Source organism: Saimiri boliviensis, chromosome 6, assembly GCF_048565385.1.
Source record: "Saimiri boliviensis isolate mSaiBol1 chromosome 6, mSaiBol1.pri, whole genome shotgun sequence".
Classification (NCBI taxonomy): Eukaryota; Metazoa; Chordata; class Mammalia; order Primates; family Cebidae; genus Saimiri; species Saimiri boliviensis.
In genome coordinates this window covers 71,775,789-71,797,846 of record NC_133454.1, presented here as the reverse complement: position 1 = coordinate 71,797,846, position 22,058 = coordinate 71,775,789, and the positions used below count along the sequence as shown (strand labels likewise).

Genomic DNA, 22,058 nt, shown 5'->3' with positions numbered 1-22,058 from the left:
CTGTCTCTACTAAAAATACAAAATTAGTCGGGCATGGTGGCGCATACCTGTAATCCCAGCTATTTGGGAGACTGAGTCAGGAGAATCCCTTGAACTTGGGAAGCAAAGGTTGCAGTGAGCTTAGATTGTGCCATTGCACTCCAGCTTTGGCAACAAGAGCGAAACTCCATCTCAAAAGAAAAAAAAAAAGGCAGGGTGCAGTGGCTCGTGCCTGTAATCCTAGAACTTTGGGAGGCTGAGGTGGGCAGATTGCCTGAGATCAGGAGTTCAAGACCAGCCTGGGACACATGGTGAAACCCTGTCTCTACTAAAATACAAAAAAATTAACCAAGCATGGTGGTGTGCACCTGTAATCTCATCTACTAGGGAGGCTGAGGCAGGAGAATCACTTGAACACAGGAGGCAGAGGTTGCAGTGAGCCGAGATTGTGCCATTGCACTCCAGCCTGGGAGACAAGAGCAAGACTCTATCCCAAAGAAAAAACAAAAGATTCTCATAGGAGTGTGAACTGTATTGTGAATTGCGCATGCAAGAAATCTAGGTTGTGCAGTCCTATGAGAATATAATGCCTGATGATCTGAGGTGAAACAGTTTCATCAGGAAACCATCCTCCACCCCACCTCAGTCCATGGAAAAATTGTCTACCATAAAACTGGTCCCTGGTACCAAAAGGTTGGGGACTGTTGGTATAGCCTACTACACAACTAGGCTATATGGTATAGGTTGTTGCTCCTAGGTTACAACCCGGTACAGTATATTATTATACTGAATACTGTAGGCAATTGTAACACAATGATAAGTATTTGTGTATCTCAACATAGAAAGGGTACAGTAAAAATATGGTATTATAATCTTATGGAACCACTATTATATATGCAGTCCATCACTGACTGCAATGTTAGGCAGTAAATGCCTATACATACATATGTATCTGTGTGTGTCTGCGTGTCTATGTATACAGTGTGTATATATACACCTCACTCAGATCATGTATGTATATATACATATATATGTATACACACACACACACACGATATAATGTATATTGTGTGTGTACATATGAGGCCCATCCACATTAGGGAGGGCAATCAGCTTTACTGGGTCTACTGATTTTAATATTAATGACATCTAAAAATACATCCCTTACACATCCCTCAGAATAACATTTGACCATATATCTGGGCATCCCACTGCCTAGTCAAATTGATGCATAAAATGAACCATCGTAGTCTCCTAGCAGCTCTGCCTGAGGAGTCAGGGGAAGAAGGGCTACATTTGTGGGAAAGAGATTTACCTACATAGCTCTCAGTAGTTCCTGGGAATTTCATCATAGGAAGGATTGATAAAACATTATGATAAGGGATCTTGGCAGGGATTCTGACAACAAACTAAATTTCCTATGATTGCATCTCTATTCATATTTACCAGTTTTTACACCTTTTTCTCACCAAGAACAATAACAGTGGCCGAACCAACAGTAACAGCAATAATAAAAACAATAGCATATTTGTTATTTCACCTGATGCTGAATTTATGTGCTCATGTGTTCCCTTTGTATACAGAGTTTATATGTATATCTCTGTAACTTAAATTTCCTTATTGTTTTATAATTACTTATTTATGACTTTGTCTCCTTGCTAATCTCTATGGGACACTTAATGGCAGGGTCACATAATACTCATTTCTGTGTTCCTAGGGTTCGTTCAAAGGACTGGCACAAAATTATGCTAAACAATTGGTTGAGCATGTATAAAATGAGCAAATGAAAGCTTTTGGTGACTTTATTATCTCATGTGAGGAGTGTGTCAGAGGGAAAACACTGCATAAATGAGACAGAGTCTGAAATTCGCTTTGCTTCACTTGATCCCAGACAAGTCCTTTAACCTCTTGATTCAATCTTTATCTGTTAAGTCAAGTGATAATATCTCCCTAACAGGCTGTGATGAATAAACTGATGCACTGAGCATAATGTATTGCATATAGTGGTCGCTCACTCGAAAAATAGTTTAATTCTAAATTATTATGAGGCAACTGAATGTCAAAAAGGTTCACTTAGGGTCAGTCAACTCTTAAATCGAGATTAGAAGTTAGATCTGTGCAGCTGAGCTTGGTGGCTCACGCCTGTAATCCCAATGTTTTGGGAGGCCAAGGCAGGCAGATCACCTGAGGTCAGGTATTCGAGACCAGCTTGACCATGTAGTGAAACACCGTCTCTACAAAAAAATACAAAACTTAGCCACGGTGCCGGGCACCTGTAGTCCCAGCTACTCGGGAGACTGAGACAGGAGAACTGCTTGAACCGGGAGGCGGAGGTTGCAGTGAGACCAAGATCGTGGGCGACAGAGTTAGACTCTTGTCTCAAAGAAAAAAAAGTCAGATCTGTCCTAGACGCTGAAAGGAATTAATCAGACAGGATCTCAGTCTTTTAAGAACTCTTTCAAATAATAGAGAACAGGTGGTAACAAATAATGAGTACATAGTACTGTAAGTGAAAATTCAGAATTGTGTGCAAAGTACCGGGGTAACACAGAGATGGCAATTAATTCTGCCTGGAGAAACAGCAGTGAAGGTGACAACCTGATGAGGGCGGAAAGCAGAATTTCTAAAGGCTGAATTTCAGAAGCTTCCGGAACTAAAGTGATACGGAAGTTGAGTGAGTCTCGGTCGCATATTGCTGCTGCACTTGGTCAAGGCCCTTCTGCTAGTGTTTTCAGACGCCCAGGGAACGCGGCTGCGGGAGCGGTTCTTCGGTTTGCACAGCTAGAGGCCTCGCTGCAGCAAAGGATGAGCGGAACCTTGGAAAAGGTAACGTAGGCACGCGGGGCGCGGGGAGATGGTGGAGAGTGCAGAGCCGGGAGCTGGCGGCAAGCTGACATCCGGGAGTGAGACTCAAGGGCGCCCGGCGTCCTTCCCAGCAGCACATGCGTGTTAAAGGGGCTGAGCAGATTCCTTCCCCCCGGGCGAACTCGGCCGAGCTGACCCGTGCCACGCCCACGCCACTTGCCACTCTCTCCACCCAGTGCCTGGAAAGGGAAGAGCTTCGCGATGGGAATCACGACACCATGATATAGTCCCGATAAACTGTATGACCTTGAGCAGGTCATTTTATATTTGCATTTAGTCATCAGCTTCTAGAATTTTGTCTAAGAATGCAGTTTTGACTTGCTGAACTGATAAGGATGTGAAGCTACCTGGTAATAAGGAAAGAGTAATAGTACACTACATTTTCTTTTTTCTTTTCTTCTTTCTTTTTCTTTTTTTTTTCTTTCTTTTTTTTTTGAGATGGAGTCTGGCTTTGTCGCCCAGGCTGTAGTGCAGTGGTGCAATCTTAGTTCACCACAACCTCTGTCTCCCAGGTTCAAGCGATTCCCCTGCCTCAGCCTCCCTGGTAGCTGGGACTACAGGTGTGTGCCACAACGCCTGGATAATTTTTGTATTTTTAATAGACACGGATTTCACAGTGTTGGCCAGGCTGGTCTTGAACTGCTGACCTTGTGATCTGCCTGCCTCGACTTCCCAAAGTGCTGGGATTACAGGAGTGAGCCACCCCTGGCAATAATAAACTATGTTTTCATTTCCAAAACCTTATTTTATTTAAATGATTGTCATAGGCCGGGCACGGTGGCTCAAGCCTGTAATCCCAGCACTTTGGGAGACCGAGGCGGGTGGATCACGAGGTCAAGAGATCAAGACTATCCTGGTCAACATGGTGAAACCCCGTCTCTACTAAAAATACAAAATAATTAGCTGGGCATGGTGGCGCGTGCCTGTAGTCCCAGCTACTCAGGAGGCTGAGGCAGGAGAATTGCCTGAACCCAGAGCCGAGATCGCGCCATTGCACTCCAGCCTGGGTAACAAGAGTGAAACTCCGTCTCAAAAAAAAAAACAAAAACAAAAAACAAAAAATTAGCTGGGCATGGTGGCGTGTGCCTGTAATCCCAGCTATTCAGGAGGCTAAGGCAGGAGAATTGCCTGAACCCAGGGGGTGTAGGTTACCGTGAGCCGAGATCGCGCCATTGCCCTCCAGCCTGGGTAACAAGAGCAAAACTCCATCTCAAAAAAATAAAATAAAATAAAATAAAAAAATGATTGTCATAAAACCATATAAACCACTATAAATATGTTCCTTGGCTTTCCTCCTGTTCCCTTCCCTTAACAGATTTAACAGATTTCATTTATGCTCTTTCATTTGTATCATGCTGCTTCATGACTCATTTTAACAATTTATATTAAAATTTTGTTTTAGGCATTAATTGTGGAGACTGTATTTTCATGATTCATAGGTCAGCATGGTCGTTGCAGCTCATGGATCTAACCCGTGGTTACCTTGGGGCTGCCCCTGAATGTCTAAGAGCCCATGCCTCACTTCATCCTTTATGAAACAATTCACTTGTTCACCTTAGCCAGTTTGTAAGAATTTGACTAAATATGATGCCAAGATAATAGAAAAAAAAATCAGAAAGTTTCAAAATTACATTTTTTTTTTTTTTTTTTTTAAGATGGGGTTTCACCTTGATGGCCAGGCTGGTCTTGAACTCCTGACCTCAGGTGATCCTCCCACCTCGGCCTCCCAAAGTGCTGGGATTACAGGCGTGAGTCACCGCGTCCGGCCTCAAAATTACATTGTTAAAGGTGGTCACACTGGTGACTACACTCCTTGATTTGCCTTGGTTCTGAGAAATGCTAAAAGGGAGGGATTATTTTTCAAGGGATACTATTTCTGTCCATGCAATTCTCCAGAAGAGCCCATGGAAATCGTCATTAAGGCCAGCACATAAAGATACATGGGTATATAGGGCCTCTCAAAGTCGGATGCCACTGTTCTCTTCCAGACTCCTTAGTTATTCCTTAGTTGCTTTAGTCAGCTAACCTCATCATTATATGCCAAATGGAAGCCTGTCTTAAAGCGTTAGTTAATACTTTACATTTATTTATTTATTTATTTTTGAGACGGTTGAGTTTCACTCTTGTTGCCTAGGCTGGAGTGCAGTGGCACAATCTCAGCTCACTGCAACCTCTGTGTCCCAGGTTCAAGCAATTCTCCTGCCTCAGCCTCCCGAGTAGCTAGCTGGGACTACAGGCATGCGCCACCACACCCAGCTAATTTTGTATTTTTAGTAGAGATGGGGTTTCTTCATGTTGATCAGGCTGGTCTCGAATTCCCGATCTCAGGTGATCCTCCCACCTTGGCCTCCCAAAGTGCTGGGATTACAGGGGTGAGCCACCGCCTGGCCAATACTTAACATTTATAAGGAAGGCCTTGCGATTGTGTCAGACCTGAGCTCTGTCTCTTGCTGTGATCTTGTAGGCAATTTATTTAACTTTACTGCTTTAGTTTCTTATCTGTAAAATGCAGATGATCTCACCACATGGAATTGTAGAGATTATAAAGGATAATGTAAATAGGAGTAGTTTGTAAGGTGTGAAGGATGATGCAAATAAGAATATTGATATTATTCTATAGTTAATAAAGTTTCATTTACATAATTCATTTGATCGTCACAGTATCACAAGATAATCCTGGCAGATGCAACAGACGAGGAAATGGAAGCCTTGTGTCTGGCATGTAACAGAGATTTTAATGTCATACTGATGCCTTGAATGAATGGCTGAAGCCTAGAGTTTGTTTTTGTTTTTGTTTAGAGACAAGGTCTTACTTCTCACCCAGTCTAGGGTGCAATGGTGCAATCATAGTTTACTAAATCCTTGAATTCCTAGGCTCAAGTGATCCTCTTCACTCACCTTCATGAGTGGCCGGGACTACAGGTACACACCACCATGCTCGGGTCATTTTTTAATTTTTGGTAGAGATGGGATCTTGCTTTGTAGCCCAGGCTGGTCTCAAACTCTTGGCTTCAAGCAATCCTCTCACCTTGGCCTCCCAAAGCTTGGGATTATAGATATGAGCCACTACTCCTGGACAGAACCTAGATTAGTTGTACTTCTTCTAAGACCCCACTGCCTTTTCTTTTCTTTTCTTTCTTTTTTCTTTTCTTTTCTTTCTTTTTTTCTTTTCTTTTCGACAGGGTTTCACTTCGTTGCCCAGGCTGTAGTGCACAGTCTTGGTTCACCGCAGCCCCAATCTCCTGGGCTCAGGTGATTCTCCCACCTTGGCCTCCCAAGTTGCTAGGACTACAGGCACCTGCCTCCATACCTGGCTAATATTTGTATTTTTTATAGAGACAGGGTTTTACCATGTTGCCCAGGCTGATCTTGAACTCCTGAGCTCAAGCAATCTGCCTGTCTTGGCCTCCGAAAGTGCTGGGATTACAGGCGTGTGCCACCATGCTTGGCCCACTGCTTTTTCTGAGTATTTCACATCTCCCTAATATAATAATATTCTTGGTTTTTCTCATCTGTGAAATGCGGGATGAAAACCTTTCCTGGCTTTCCTATGTGTCAGACCTTTCTTTCTTTGTAACCCATACAGCCCATTATATTGATCTCACATAGGATAATAAATAATTTGCCATCTGCTTTCCTCATTGGCAAGTTTTGTGGGTATGCAACTATATTTTCTTTTTTCTTTCTTTCTTTTTTCTTTTCTTTTCTTTTTTTTTTTTTTGAGACAGATTCTTCCTCTGTCACCCAGGCCGGAGTGCAGTGGAACGATCTTGGCTCACCGTAGCCTCTGCCTCCTGGGTTCAAGCAATTCTTCTGCCTCAGCCTCCCAAGTAGCTGGGACTACAGGCATGTACCACCATGTCCAGCTAATTTTTGCATTTTTTAGTAGAGTTGGGGTTTCACCACATTGGCCAGTCTGGTCTTGAATTTCTGACCTCATGATCTGCCTGTCTAGACCTCCCAGAGTGCTTGGATTACAGGCATGAGCTGCTGTGCCCAGCCCTTTTTTCTTATTTTGCTTTGAAACGGGGTCTTGTGCTGTCACTCAGGCTGGAGTGCAGTGGAGTGATCTCAGTTCACTGCAACCTCTGCCTCCTGGCTCAAGGGATCCTCTCACTTCAGCCTCTTGAGTAGCTGGGACTACAGGTACGTGCCACCACACCTGGCTAAGTTTTTGTGTTTTTTTGTAGAGATGGGGTTTTGCCATGTTGCCCAAGCTGGTCTCAAATTTCTGGGCTCAAGCAATCCACCTGCCTCTGCCTCCCACAATGCTAGGATTCAGGCATGAGTCACTGTGCCAGGTTGCAACTGTATTCTTTTTTTTTTTTTTTTTTGAGACGGAGTTTCGCTCTTGTTACCCAGGCTGGAGTGCAATGGCGCGATCTCGGCTCACCGCAACCTCCGCCTCCTGGGTTCAGGCAATTCTCCTGCCTCAGCCTCCTGAGTAGCTGGGATTATAGGCACGTGCCACCATGCCCAGCTAATTTTTTTTTTTTGTATTTTTAGTAGAGACGGGGTTTCACCATGTTGACCAGGTTGGTCTCGATCTCTCGACCTTGTGATCCACCCGCCTCGGCCTCCCAAAGTGCTGGGATTACAGGCTTGAGCCACCGCGCCCGGCCTAACTGTATTCTTTTCTGTATGTACCTACCCTATAGTGTATTTGGCCTGAAGTTGGTACTTGGTAAATGTCAAATGAATAAGTGAATGAACAAATGTTCATATTACATGGTAAGCACATGGTGGAATTGGGACTAGAACTTCTAACTCTTCATTCAGTGCTCTTTCCTTGGGACCCTAAGAAATTTCTGGCTACAAATAATCTCAAATTTTATTTTATTTTTTAGACAGAGTCTCACTATGTTGCCCAGGCTGGTCTCAAACTTTTGGGCTCAAGTGATCCTGCCGCTTCAGCCTCTTGAGTTGATGGGATATCAGACATGCCCTTTTGTGCCTAACTTCATCTCAAATTTTAGATGAGTGAGAAGCGTAGCTTTGCTAGAATAAAACTGGATAGAGCCAATACATCTTTGAGTCAACAGGAGTTCAGCAGGGTAGAACCAGATAAGACACTAATGCTGATATTTATCAGATCAGTGTATTGATTGATCACGATGGCAGGATGGTATCTGGCGAAGTTAGAATGCACCAAGGAAGTGAGTATTGAATCACCTGCAGTTCTTTGCACAGAAAATGAATGGCTCTGGAGTGTCAAGCTCAGGTCTAGATGCCACTCACTCTGAGGTTACTAATATTTTCTCAGGAATTACCTTACTCCTGAATCACAAGGGTGTGGTTAGGGGAGAGGCTGTGATCACTAATGCTATGCCAAGTTGTGTCTAATATGTCAGCCCAGGAGAAAACATCCTGGGGGACTGATCTCAGAGATAAGATGTTTTCAGGTTTCAGCAACTGAAGGCTAAAGTGGAACAGAGTTCACATGAACAAAATGTCCTCCTAATTCATTCAACAGACATGAATTAGGAGAACATTAAAGGACGTGAACTAGTAGTATACTTATTCTAGATTACCTAGAAGGGCAGGAAGTCCAAAAACACAGAATAGTCAAGAAGTTGGCTATTTCCTGGTCACCACTAGACAACAGGCTCTGGAGGAACTTTTCTATTTTTTGTTAATGGTTTTATCTTTAGCACCTCTCACACCCTAAGGTACACATTGTTTCACAAATGAGGAATTGAACCATTACCACCACCATTATCATCATTGTTAGCTCTTTTCATATGTTATCTAATTTAATCATGTCAACAAGTCTATAAGGTAAATGTGTTTACAAACTCTTCAGAGATAAGGAGATGAGGTTTAGAGGGATTTACTAATTTGATCAGCAGATATTTATTGGGCACTTGTTCTGTGCCAGAGTGTATGTTAGATGCTGTGATGCAGCAGGTTCCTGTCTTCATGGTGCTTATTAAGAGATGGACTAATTAAACTTCTAACTACTTAATTGACTATGAAAAATGCTACAAATGAAAGATTCAGAGTGCTATATGACTGTGTAACAGCAGGATCCAAGCAAGTCTGAGCAGTTGAAAAAGTTTTCTTGAGAATGTTGCATGACTACTAAGATTTAAAGAATAAGTAGGATTTAGATAGAGAAAAACATTCCAGGCAAGAAGAACATGTGTAAAGGCCCTGAAATGAGAACACACTGGGAGTTCCAGAGGTCCTAGAGGAAGTTGGGTGGGAGAGAAGCACTGGGGTGTAGATTAAGGGAGAGTGTGCAGAGTAGTAGTATGGGGTGAGAATTGAGGTAAGGGATTGGATTTATATTTAGGCGAGGTACAGTGGCTTATGTCTATAATCCTAACACTTTGGAAAGCTGAGGTGGATGGATTACTTGAACCCAGGAGTTTGAGACTAGCTTGGGCAACATGGCGAAACCTCATTTCAACAAAAAATACAAAAATTAGCCAGGTGTAGCGGCATGCTTCTGTAGTCCCAGCTACTTGGGAGGCTGAGGTGGGAAGAACAGTTGAGCCTGGGAGGCTGAGGCTGCAGTGAGCTGTGATCGCCCCACTGTACTCCAACCTGGGTAATAGATTGAGACCCTGGAACTGTCTATCTATCTCTAAATACATAAAATTAAATAAACCAAATGAAGTCAGACAAACATTTTAGGTGGTAACCACAGGGATTGTAAAATTGGGTTAAATTCTAAAGAAAGTTAGGGAATTGAGTTTAATGGAGCTCAGCTCTAGCTTAGAAGTACCATCTAGCAGTTGTGTTATGAGGCCAAGTATTTACTTTCCTTCCCTTTTTTTTTTTTTTTTTTTTTTTGAGATGGAGTCTTGATCTGTTGCCCAGACCAGAGTATAGTGGCGTAATCTCAGCTCACTGCAATCTTTACCTCCCAGGTTCAAGCAGTTCTCTTGCCTCAGCCTCCCGAGTAGCTGGGATTACAAGCATGTGCCACCATTCTGGGGTGATTTTGTATTTTTAGTAGAGATGGAGTTTCTCCATGTTGGTCAGGCTGGTCTCGAACTTCCAACCTCAGGTGATCCACCCGCCTTGGCCTCCCAAAGTGCTGGGTTACAGGCGTGAGTCTCTGCACCTGGCCCATCTGTAAATGTTTCTTTTTTTTTTTTTTTTTTTTTGAGACGGAGTTTCGCTCTTGTTACCCAGGCTGGAGTGCAATGGCACGATCTCAGCTCACCGCAACCTCCGCCTCCTGGGCTCAGGCAATTCTCCTGCCTCAGCCTCCTGAGTTGCTGGGATTACAGGTACGCGCCACCACGCCCAGCTAGTTTTTTGTATTTTTAGTAGAGACGGGGTTTTACCATGTTGACCAGGATGGTCTTGATCTCTCGACCTCGTGATCCACCCGCTTCGGCCTCCCAAAGTGCTGGGATTACAGGCTTGAGCCACCGTGCCCGGCCCCATCTGTAAATTTTTTTTAAAAAATGTGTAACAGCAGGATCCAAGCAAGTCTGAGCAGTCACAAAAGTTTTCTTGTGACTTTCTTTTTTAATAATTAAACAAATTATTATTTATGTATTATAATATTCATTCTGTTAAAGTAGATAATTTAATGGTTTTTAGTATATTCACAAAGCTATACAACTGTTACCACTATTTAATTACAAAACCTTTTTATCATCCCAAAAGGAAACTCCTTACCCATAAGTAGACACTCCCCTACTGTCATCTCCTCAGCCCTTAGCACCCACTAATCTTTCTGTCATATGGATTTATTTATTCTAGTCATTTCATATAAATGGAATCATATAATATTGGTGGCAGCAGTGGAATAGCCATTGCCATCATGCTGGCTGCAGCAGGAAGGTGTGGCCAAGGGTGCATGTTTCATGGAACCAGTGGGAGCCAGGGACAAGTGGGAGCCCTGTCCCTTCCCAGGTTGGGTGGGAGCTCCCCAGTGTGGCTGCAGCTGCCTAAGTCATGGCTGTGGATCTGAGTTTCCTGCTCCACGGAACAAGCAGGTGACTGCGGACGTAGGTACCTCTGCACTCTTGTGGGGCCTGGATAGGCTGCCCCTGCCGCCACAGGCTCAGAGACACCTGCTCCCACTGCCTGGCTTCTCCCTACTGTCGGCACCAGCTCTGATTCTGGAGCAAAGTTGGGCCAAGCCCAGGCACTGTCGCAGCCTAGTCAGTTGTGCACAAGCTCTGGGCAGTGCTGACAAGCCAGCCTCTTGCTCTCTTGGCTCCCTCTGGATTTTGGGCACTAACAAGTACAGGAGGGAAGCCATAGGGGGGCTGAGGGCATCTCAGCACTGGCCTGCAGGTGCCTCTTGGCACCTAGAGCCTGGGCTGGGCTACCAGTCCTGTGGACAGGAGTGGGAACTTATGGTGCCTTTTCCAGGCCCACCCATGGCCACCCATGAACAAATCAGCATGTACTTCCTCCCATCTGAGGCTCACAAAAGCCTTGGGGCTGGATGTGTTGGCTCATGCCTGTAATCCCAGCACTTTGGGAGAAGGCAGGCAGATCACCAAGGTCGGGAGTTTGAGACCAGCCTGGCCAACATGGTGAAACCCTGTCTCTACTAAAAATTTTAAAAAAATTAGCTGGGCATGGTGGTGGGCACCTGTAATCCCAACTACTTAGGAGGCTGGGGCAGGAGAATTTCTTGAACTCAGGAGACAGAAGTTCAGTGAGCTCATGTCATTTCACTCCAGCCTGGGCAACAATAGCAAGACTCTGTCTCAAAACAAAAAAACAAACCTTAGGCTCAGCCAGAGCTGAGCATCAGGACAACTGGCTGCAGAGAGGAGCTACCCACTTTAGAGCCTCGTCTGCTGAGAGCTGGGAAGACATCCAGACGACCTGCCTGCAGAGAGGAGCTGCCCACTCCAGGGCCTCCTATGAGCTGTTCTGTCACTCAGTAAAGCTCCTCTTTGTCTTGCTCACCCTCCACTTGTCTGCATACCCCATTCTTCCTGGTTGTAGGACAGGAACTCGGGACCCATCTAATGGTGGGGCTAAGAAAGCTGCAACACAAACAGGGCTGAGATGTGCCCCTTGTTCACCATGTTCTGGGTGAAAGAGAAGGAAAGAAGAGCTGCAGCCCTTCGGAGAGCCGAGACCTGAGAGCTCCCTGAGCCAGGGCTGTGACTTCCTCTTTGGACCCCTGTGGTTGCTGGCATCTCCAAGCTTCTGGGAGCCACGTGTTCCCCAGTGCCAACTATGAAAGCTGCTTGTGGTGCACCTGGTCTGGCCTCACAAGAACCAGTGCCTGTGCCAGCACCTGGAGCTGCCCACCCCACTGAAGCAGCCAGCATGTCTGACTATGCACATTGGCCAGACCCCATGCTCATTCACACACCCCTCACCGGTCCATGCCTGACTTGCCCTTGGCAGGTGTGGGACTCAGGCTGGTAGCGTGAACCCAGCACAGCCTGCCAAGACAAGTGGGTGAAACAAGCCCAGTGGACCTGAGCAAAACTCGGACAAAGGTGCCACCAGCCACAGACTTTTCTGGCCAGAAAAATTACACTCCAAAAATCCTGTAACAATATTTAAGGCCAGCTGACTTGCCAGGTTTATACAGCTAGTAAAATGGAAGTGCTGATACTCAAACACAAATTCATGTTTGGGTTTGGATATAAAACTTGTGCTCCTAACTGCCAAAGGACCCAATCCAAAGGTAGACTTTGATAGTCAACATAAATATGTTCAGAAGCTTATAGCTAAAGGAAAGACTGGAAACAAAAGCAATTTTTGAAAGAACTTGAAAAAACCTGGGGGCAATTATTATTACCTTCAAATACTTGAGGAGTTTCACGGTTTGACTTCTTGTATGAAAAACAAGAACTGAACTTACTCTGTGTGATCTCAGAATGGAGAACTAGGCACAAACCATAGAAGTTATAGGGAGTTAGGTTTTGGCTTTCTGTGTGGGAGAACATTCAGATAACTAGAAGTGTCTGAAAATGTTTCGGTTTTTGTCCGGGAAGGTATTTATTTTATTTTTTATTTTTTTGAGGTGGAGTCTTGCTCTGTTGCCCAGGCTAGATTGCAGTGGCTCAATCTCTGCTCACTGCAACCTCCGCCTCGCAGGTTCAAGCGATTCTCCTGCCTCAGCCTCCTGAAGAGCTGGGATTACAGGCGCACGCCACCACGTCCTGCTAATTTTTGTGTCTTTAACAGAGACACGGTTTCACCATGTTGGTCAGGCTGGTCTTGAACTCCTGACCTCGTGATCCATGTGCCTTGGCCTCCCAAAGTGCTGTGATTACAGGTGTGAGCCACCGCTTCTGGCCTGAACTTCTGACCTCAGGTGATCCACCCTCCTAGGCCTCCCAAAGTGCTGGGATTACAGGTGTGAGCCACCAAACCCAGCCTGGATCTTTTTTTTTTTTTGAGGCAGAGTTTCGCTCTAGTCATCCAGGCTGGAGGGCAGTGGTGCAATCTCCGCTCACTGCAATCTCTGCCTCCTGGGTTCAAGCGATTCTCCTGCCTCAGCCTCCTGAGTAGCTGGGATTACAGGCACCCACCACTGCACCCGGCTTTTTGTATTTTTAGTAGAGACGGGGTTTCACCATATTGGCCAGGCTGGTCTCAAACTCCTGACCTCGTCATCTGCCCGCCTCGGCCTCCCAAAGTACTGGGATTATAGGTGTGAACCACTACGCATGGCAACAGGAAGATATTTAAGTAGCAGATGGATCATTATGGACAGAGAGGCTAGTATTGGTCCTGTACGTGAGAATGGTAGTGATGGGCACTGAGTGTGGAAAGCCAGTGAGGAGAATTTGAAGCTTCCAATAAATGAACTCAGGCAGGGACTGGGCTTTTCCAGGCTGCGTAAGATGAGAGTAAACTCCATTGCAAGCTTTGGAATATAGAGCCTGGGCAACATGGCAAAACCCCATCTCTACAAAAAAATTTAAAAAATTAGCCGAGGTCAGGGGGCGGAGGCTGCAGTGAGCCAAGATTACACCACTGCACTCCAGCTTGGTGAAAAAAAAGTTAGCTGAGTATAGTGGCACACATCTGTAGTCCCAGCTACCTCGGAGGCTGGGGCAGGAAGATGGCTTAAGCCTAAGAGGTCAAGGCTGCAATGAGCCATGATGATGCCACTGCACCCTAGCCTGGGTGACAGAGCAAGACCCTGTATCAAAAAAAAAGAATTGGAATATATATACATCAAGGTGCTCTCTCATCTCGGGGAAGAAAATAAGAGCTGTCATGTAATAGCAAACTTACTTTGCAACAGGAGTATAGGATATAGTATATGGTAGTGGAGAGACCACTGATTGTGGGGTCGGCTAGAACAAGACTTATTAGTTGTGTGCGTAAGACTTTTTTTTTTTTTTTTTTTTTTTTTTTTTTTTTGGGGAACAGGGTCTTGCTATATTGCCTAGGCAGGTCTCGAACTCCTGGGCTCAAGCTATCCTCCCGCCTCTGCCTCCCTAAGAGCTGGGATTACAGGCATGAGCCACAGCGCCTGGCAAGACTTTTTTTTTCTTTTTTCTATTTTTATTAAGACATGTTAGTTCACTTTTCTGAGCTTTGATTTTCTCACTATAAAATGGGGTAGAAATATCTACAGGAGTAGAATAAGACATTGGAGACTTGGAAGGATGGGAAGGTAGGAGGGGGATAAGAGATGATAAATTGCTTAATGGGTACAATGTTCCTCATTTAAGTGATGGTTGTACTAAAAACTCAGATTTCATCAATATGCAATGCATCCATTTAACAAATTGGCACTTGTACTCCCTGAATCTATAAAAAAGAAAATACAAAGAACTATGCCTCACAGAATGGTTGTGAAGATTAAAGGAGACTGTGTTTGGCATATAGCAGGTGCCCAGTAAATGGTAGGACTATTGAATGGCTGTTATCATTAACTATGAACTTCACTAGTGTAAATTGGTATCACTTTTTTGAGAGGTAGTGTGGAAGAATAGAGAGGATGGACTTTGGATTCAAGCAGACCTGGGTTTGCATTTCTCTTACTGAACCAATTACTTTGGGCAACTTACATAAACTTCTTTTTTTCCTGTGTAAAATTGAGGCAGTTGTCTCAATAATGCCCCTATCAGAGGAGGTTGCTGTAAAGATTAATTGAAATAATATGGGCTAGACCTGGTGGTTTACTTCTGTTATCCCAGCACTTTGGGAGGCCAAGACAGGAAGATTGCTTGAGGCCAGGACTTTGAGACAGTGTGAGATCCAGTCTCTTTAAAAAAAAATTTTTTTTTAAAGAAATAGTATGCGTAAAGTGCCTAGCAAAAACGATGTACTCAATAAATGGTAGTAACAATGCTATTTTAAATAATATTTATTAATACACAAATATATTCTGTTCCTTTTCATGAAAGAGCTCTCAGTTGCTTGCATCAAAGACCCCTGACCCATTGCTCTCACCACCCACCCCAGGCTCTGGTGTCTTAAGCTACTCACATGCTGTAGATTTTGCCCTGTGACTTCAGTTTTTTGGTAGTTGTGCAGTCCTTGGCTTGGTTCCTGGCTCATGGGAGTATTTTTGTTGCCCACTGCAGCAGCTGTGTCCTCATTCATTCATTCGTTGGCGTCACCACCCTCCTCTTCCACTTGCAGAGCCAGAGCTGCTCTTCATTTGCTGATGGGGGAGGGGGTAATTGTAGATACAGTCCCAAAATAGATTACTTTTGTCCTGATAAATAATGCCAAGCATTGCAGGAGAGAGGAAGCACATTTCCCAGAGCTGACAGAGTTCATACCACAGTTTGAATGTCTTCCAGAAAGTTGTCAACTCTTTTGGCTTTTAGATAATTAAATGCTTAGTTATTGTAGAGACTCAGAAATCTGAACAGTTAAAATGAGAAAGTAGTCCCATTTTGATCTTTTTTTCCCATCCAGTACCTCTTCTATATGAAGTGGTCCATTTAAAAATATATTCTGTTCATTCTCATTTCTGTTCTGTTTGTCATGGTTAATAGATCCTGGCCCTGGAGGGACTTTAGAGTCATCTTCTCTAACTTCAAGTTACATGGCCAGTAGTTGGGAGAGCTGACCTGACCTCTCCTGGGGCCCCAGTTTCCTACTCTGTCTTTCATGCTGACCAGTATTAGGTTCAGTATATTGTACACATACTTTACAAAGTCTTTTGGTACCTGATTCAATTGTGCTTTTTGGGAACATCTGCACACTTCGCCCTTTTGTCTGTTCATATCCTTCCCAATCTTCGTGGTCTCACATCCTCTGGGAGAATTTTCCTAAGTTTTACTTCCCCCTCCTGATTTCCTAAGCACTAACACCTTCATTTATGTGAGAAAAGGTGTAGACTAGTAGGGAAATTATGGATATTGGTGTCAGAGAAACCCAAGACCCTTTGCTGGTTTCAACAGTAGCTGTGTGACTTTGGGTAGGTTACTTAATCTGTTTCTTCAACTGTAAAGTGGGGATAATAATGCTTATCGTGTAAAGATGTTGTGATTTAGACACATAGTAGATACTCAATAAAGTAGATGTGGGTGCTTAATACATGGCAGCAATAATTATCATTTACTCACTGCTTTCTTCTTCTTTTTCTTTTTTTTTTGAGATGGAGTTTCACTCTTGTTACCCAGGCTGGAGTGCAATGGCGCAATCTCGGCTCACCGCAACATCCGCCTCCTGGGTTCAGGCAATTCTCCTGCCTCAGCCTCCTGAGTAGCTGGGATTACAGGCATGCGCCACCATGCCCAGCTAATTTTTTGTATTTTTAGTAGAGACGAGGTTTCACCATGTTGACCAAGATGGTCTCGATCTCCTGACCTTGTGATCCACCCACCTCGGCCTCCCAAAGTGCTGGGATTACAGGCTTGAGCCACTGCGCCCGGCCTATTCACTTCTTTCTAATTCATTTATTCATCAAAACAAACTTTGATTGTCTATAATGTGCCTGAGAGGAAAATGACATGACCCTTGCTTTTGAGGATCTCTTGGTTTAGTGTAGGGGTTCTTGGGTGCTAAGAGTTTTGGTGACTTTCCTGAAGTAGTAGGCAAACTTTTTGTATATCCACGTCTGTATGCATTTGTCTAGGAAGAGGGTTCATGACTGAGCAGATCCTCAGCAACGTCTGCAACTCTGCAAGAGCTAAGGATTTCTCCTAGCCATCTCCCCCTGGATTTCCTGCCAGGTGTGCTTGTTGTTCACACTGCCTATTTTGACTTCATCATACAATGCTTACAATATTGCTTAGCTGCTTAATACAAATGTATGTCTGTGTCTCCAGCCATCCAAATTCCTGAAGGATAGAGATTGTGCAAACAGTTTTTGATAGCTTTATTGAATATAGTTCACAAATATAGTTAACATACAATTCACCTATTTAAAGTGTGGAATTCAGTAGTTTTTAACATATTCACAGAGGTTTACAACTATTACTACAACCAATTTGAGAACGTCATCCCAAAAAAGAAACTGCATACCCCTTAGCTGTCATCCCTAGCTCCCCAGACCTTCTAGCCCCAGGCAGTCACTAATCAACTTTCTTTCTCCATAGATTTGCCTATTCTGGATATTTCACAGAAATAGAGTCATATAATATTTGGTCTTTTGTGACTGATTTATTTAGTATAATGTTTTCAAGATTCATTCCTATAGTTACATTTTGGTCTTAATATTCAGTACAGCAGTTGGCACATAAGCTGTTTTTTTTGTTTTTGTTTTTGTTTTTTAACTTGAGTAAGGGTCTCATTCTGTCACCCCCAGGCTGGAGTGCAGTGGCACAATCACGGTTCATTGCAGCCTCAACCTCCAGGATCCTCAGCCTCTTGAGTAGCTGGGATCACAGGTGTGTACCACCATGCTCATCTAATTTTTTTAATTTTTGTAGAGAAAGGGTCTCCCTATGTTACCCGGGCTAGTCTCTAAATCCTAGGCTCAAGTGATCTTTCCACTTTGGCCTCCCAAAATGCTTGGATTATGGGTGTGAACCACTAAACCTGGCTTATACAAAATAAGCTTTATTTTAGAATAGATTTAGATTTACAGAAAACATACAAAGATAGTACACAGACTTCCTGTATCTCCCAATTTCCCCTATTATTGTCTTTTTTTTTTTTTTTTTTTTTTGAGACAGAGTTTTGCTCTTGTTACCCAGGCTGGAGTGCAATGGCATGATCTCAGCTCACTGCAAAGGTTCAAGTGATTCTCCTGCCTCAGCCTCGCGGGTAGCCGGGATTACAGTCATGCTCTACCACTCCCAGCTAATTTTGTATTTTTAGTAGTGACAGGGTTTCTGCATGTTGGTCAGGCTGGTCTCAAACTCCCAACCTCAGGTGATCTGCTGCCTCAGCCTCCCAAAGTGCTGGGATTACAGGCGTGAGCCACCATGCCCAGCCCATTATCTTTACATTAGTTAGTTAGTTTGTTTGTTTGTTTGTTTGTTTGTTTTTTGAGACGGAGTTTCGCTCTTGTTACCCAGGCTGGAGTGCAATGGCGCGATCTCGGCTCACCGCAACCTCCGCTTCCTGGGTTCAGGCAATTCTCCTGCGGAGTAGCTGGGATTACAGGCACGCGCCACCATGCTCAGCTAATTTTTTGCACCATTAGTAGAGACGGGGTTTCACCATGTTGACCAGGATGGCCTCGATCTCTTGACCTCGTGATCCACCCGCCTCGGCCTCCCAAAGTGCTGGGATTACAGGCTTGAGCCACCGCGCCCAGCCTGTTTGTTTGTTTATTTTGATGCAGTCTTGCTCTGTCACTCAGGCTGGAGTGCAGTGGTGTGATCTCTGCTCACTGCAACCCCTGCCTCGGGGATTCAAGCGATTCTCCTGCCTGAGCCTCCCAAGCAGCTGGGATTATAGGTGCATACAACCACGCCTGGCTATTTTTTCTATTTTTAGTAGAGACGTGGTTTCACCATGTTGGCCAGGCTGGTCTTGAACTCTTGGCCTCAAGTGATTCACCTGCCTCAGCCTTCCAAAGTGTGGAGATTACAGGCGTGAGCCCCTGCGCCCAGCCTAGTGTAGTTTATTTTTTATAATTAATGAGTCAGTATTGGTGTATTATATTAGCTAATGTCCATACTTTGTTCAGATTTCCTTACTTTTTCTCTAGTGTCCTTTTTCTTTTCCAGATCCCATTCAGGATATTATATTTTATTTAGTCATCATCTTTTCCGTAGGCTCCTCTTGACTGACAGTTTCTTGGATTTTCTTTGTTTTTGCATACTAGACTTTTCATACATCCATGTTGAAAGAATTTAATGTTATCCATAGTGGGCAGGATTTTTTCTTTTTCTTTCTTTCTTTTTTTTTTTTTTTGAGACGGAGTTTTGCTCGTTACCCAGGCTGGAGTGCAATGGCGCGATCTCGGTTCACCGCAACCTCCGCCTCCTGGGTTCAGGCAATTCTCCTGCCTCAGCCTCCTGAGTAGCTGGGACTACAGTCACGCGCCACCATGCCCAGCTAATTTTTTGTATTTTTAGTAGAGACAGGGTTTCACCAGGTTGACCAGGATGATCTCGATCTCTTGACCTCGTGATCCACCCCCTTTGGCCTCCCAAAGTGCTGGGATTACAGGCTTGAGCCACCGCGCCCGGCCGGATTTTTTCTTTATGTTATGGGATCTTAATAACAGACATTTGTTGTTCTTTCCCATAAAACAAACAAACAAACAAAAGAAGGCTGGAGCAAGGGAATTGCTTGAGTCTGGGAGATCCATGCTGCAGTAGCTATCATGGTAATTGTTTTTTTTTTTTGTCCTTACCTCTATTGTGGAGTATTGTTATCACGTTATTGAGAGAGATAGTGTGCTGTAAAAGAGCCATAGCATTTTGTAGTAAGTCAGTCCTCTTAGCAGCTTATTAGGTATAATTTTTTGGAATATAACCTCTCTGGGCCTCAGTTGCCTCACTTGTAAAATTGTCTTGCAGTGTTTTGAGAATTAAAGAAGATTTAATAAAGCCCCTATCATGATGCTGTGGACGGCAGATTCATAGTAATTGTTGATGGATATTAGGAAAAATAGATTAAGTTGGAAATGGTCAGCAGTAAAAAAGCAGTGTGGGAGGGGAACTTCTGTTTTGAGCATTTACTATAGTGGGTGGAATGAGAACGATGACCTTGGTTTGTTTGCATGCTTGGTGTTAATTGTAGGATAGCTTCTTTGTTAGATAAGAGCCTTTTTGTCCTTTTTTGGTTTCTGTACTGTACGTTTCTTGCCTCTCTAAGAAGACATACTTGGAGGTCTGTAAATGCTCAAGATTGTCCTAACATGACTGTTTTGCTGTAGGTGCTGTGCCTGAGGAACAATACCATTTTAAACCAAGCCTTTTCTCTCTTAAGGTAAGGATATTAATAACAATAATTAAATGTAGCTAATATTTGTGTTTGGCTTCATAGTTCACACAGCATATTTTTATCATATCCACTTCCATATCTATAAGCACATCAACCATCTCCTCTGCCATCTTGCTTCTTCCCCATTCTCAGTTAATACCATCTCCATTCATCTAGTTGCTGAGGCAAAAATACTTGCAGTTAATCCTTGATGCTGTTAATTCTTTTTTTCTTATTTTGTGAGATGGAGTTTCTCTCTGTCACCCAGTCTGGAGTGCAGTGACGCAATCTTGGCTCACTGCAAACTCCACCTCCCACGTTCACGGGATTCTCCCACCTCAGCGTCTCAGGTAGCTGGGATTACAGGCAGCTGCCATCATGCTTGGCTAATTTTTGTAGAGATGGGGTTTAACCATGTTGGCCAGTCTGATCTTGAACTCCTGACCTCAGGTGATCTGCCTGCCTCGGCCTCCCAAAGTGCTGGGATTATAGGTGTGAACCCCCGTGTCCAGTGGATGCTATTAATTCTCCTGCAAAACTTGTTGGCTTTACTTTTGAAATATATGCATTATATACACAACCTTTTTTTTTTCTTTTAATTGAGACAGGGTCTCTCTCTGTTGCCCAGGCTGGAGTGCAGTGGCATGATCACAGCTCACTGCAGCCTTGACCTCCCAGGCTAAAGTGATTCTTCCACCTCAGCCTCACAAGTAGCTGGGACTACATGCATGTACCAGCATGCCCAGTTAATTTTTGTATTTTTTGTAGAGACAGGGTTTCACCATGTTTCGTAGGCTGGTCTTGAACTCCTAAGCTCAAGTGATCCACCCAAAAGGCTGGGATTACAGGCATGAGCCACTGTGCTCGACCTAGAACCATTTATTTCTCCAGTTTTTGCCACATGCTGTCTGTTTTGCCAAACCATTAGGGGCCCACTCCTTATCTTCTCACTGCTTTGCTACCATCACTTTGCCTCCCAACTTGTCTCCCTATGTTTACCTTTGTCTTCTATTCTTCCCAGGAAAGCAGTGTCTTTTTTTTTTTTTTTTTTTTTTTTTTTTTGAGACGGAGTTTCGCTCTTGTTACCCAGGCTGGTGTGCAATGGCGCGGTCTCAGCTCACCGCAACCTCCGCCTCCTGGGCTCAGGCAATTCTCCTGCCTCAGCCTCCTGAGTAGCTGGGATTACAGGCACGCGCCACCATGTCCAGCTAATTTTTTTTAAAAAAAAAAAAAAAAAAAAAAAAAAAAAAGAGAGAGAGAGAACTAGCTGGGCATGGTGGCTCACACCTGTAATCCCAGCACTTTTCGAAGCTGAGGCAGGGGGATAACAAGGTCAGGGGTTTGAGACCAGCCTGACCAACATGGCGAAATCCCGTTTCTACTTAAAAATACAAAAATTAGCTGGGTGTAGTGGCAGGCACTTGTAATCCCAGCTACTTGGGAGGCTGAGGCAGGAGAATCACTTGAACCTGGGAGGCGGAGGTTGCAGTGAGCTGAGAGCACCCCATTGCACTCCAGCCTGGGCAACAGAGTGAGACTCTGTCTCATTATCACTCTGTCAATAAAGAGACCTAACATTATGAACATAAGAATGATTCTTTTAAAGCCAAGTTAGCTCATATTACTCCTTTTCTCCAAATTCTCCAGTGGTATTCCATCTTACTCAAAATAAAACCTGCAATCTTTACCATGGCCTACAGGACCTCCCATAAGCTGTATCCTCATTTTATACTACTTACTCAGCTTTAGCTGTACTGTGGCTTCCTATTCCTTGATAATCTAAGCACCTTCCCACCCCAGGATGTTTGCATATTCTTTTCTCACATGTCCATATGGCTGGCCCTGTAGTTTATTCAGGTTTCTGCCCAAATGACATCCCATCCAAGAGACCTTCCCTGACTACCCTATGTAAAATATACACCCCTCTATCAATCTCTGTCTACTTACTTTGCTTTATTTTTCTTTATAGCAGA

General features: G+C 44.0%; 1 protein-coding gene across 1 annotated transcript in view; it reads left to right on the top strand.

Annotated features, from left to right (window-relative positions):
• The first annotated feature begins 2,624 nt into the window (after positions 1-2,624).
• Positions 2,625-22,058, top strand: part of MRPL48 (mitochondrial ribosomal protein L48) — a 72,766-nt gene continuing 53,332 nt past the window's right edge. Inside the window, exons 1-2 of the mRNA XM_039471233.2 lie at positions 2,625-2,805; positions 20,039-20,091. Coding sequence (XP_039327167.1) covers positions 2,785-2,805; positions 20,039-20,091 — 74 coding nt within the window. The 5' untranslated portion in view covers positions 2,625-2,784. The remainder of the gene's footprint in view (positions 2,806-20,038; positions 20,092-22,058) is intronic.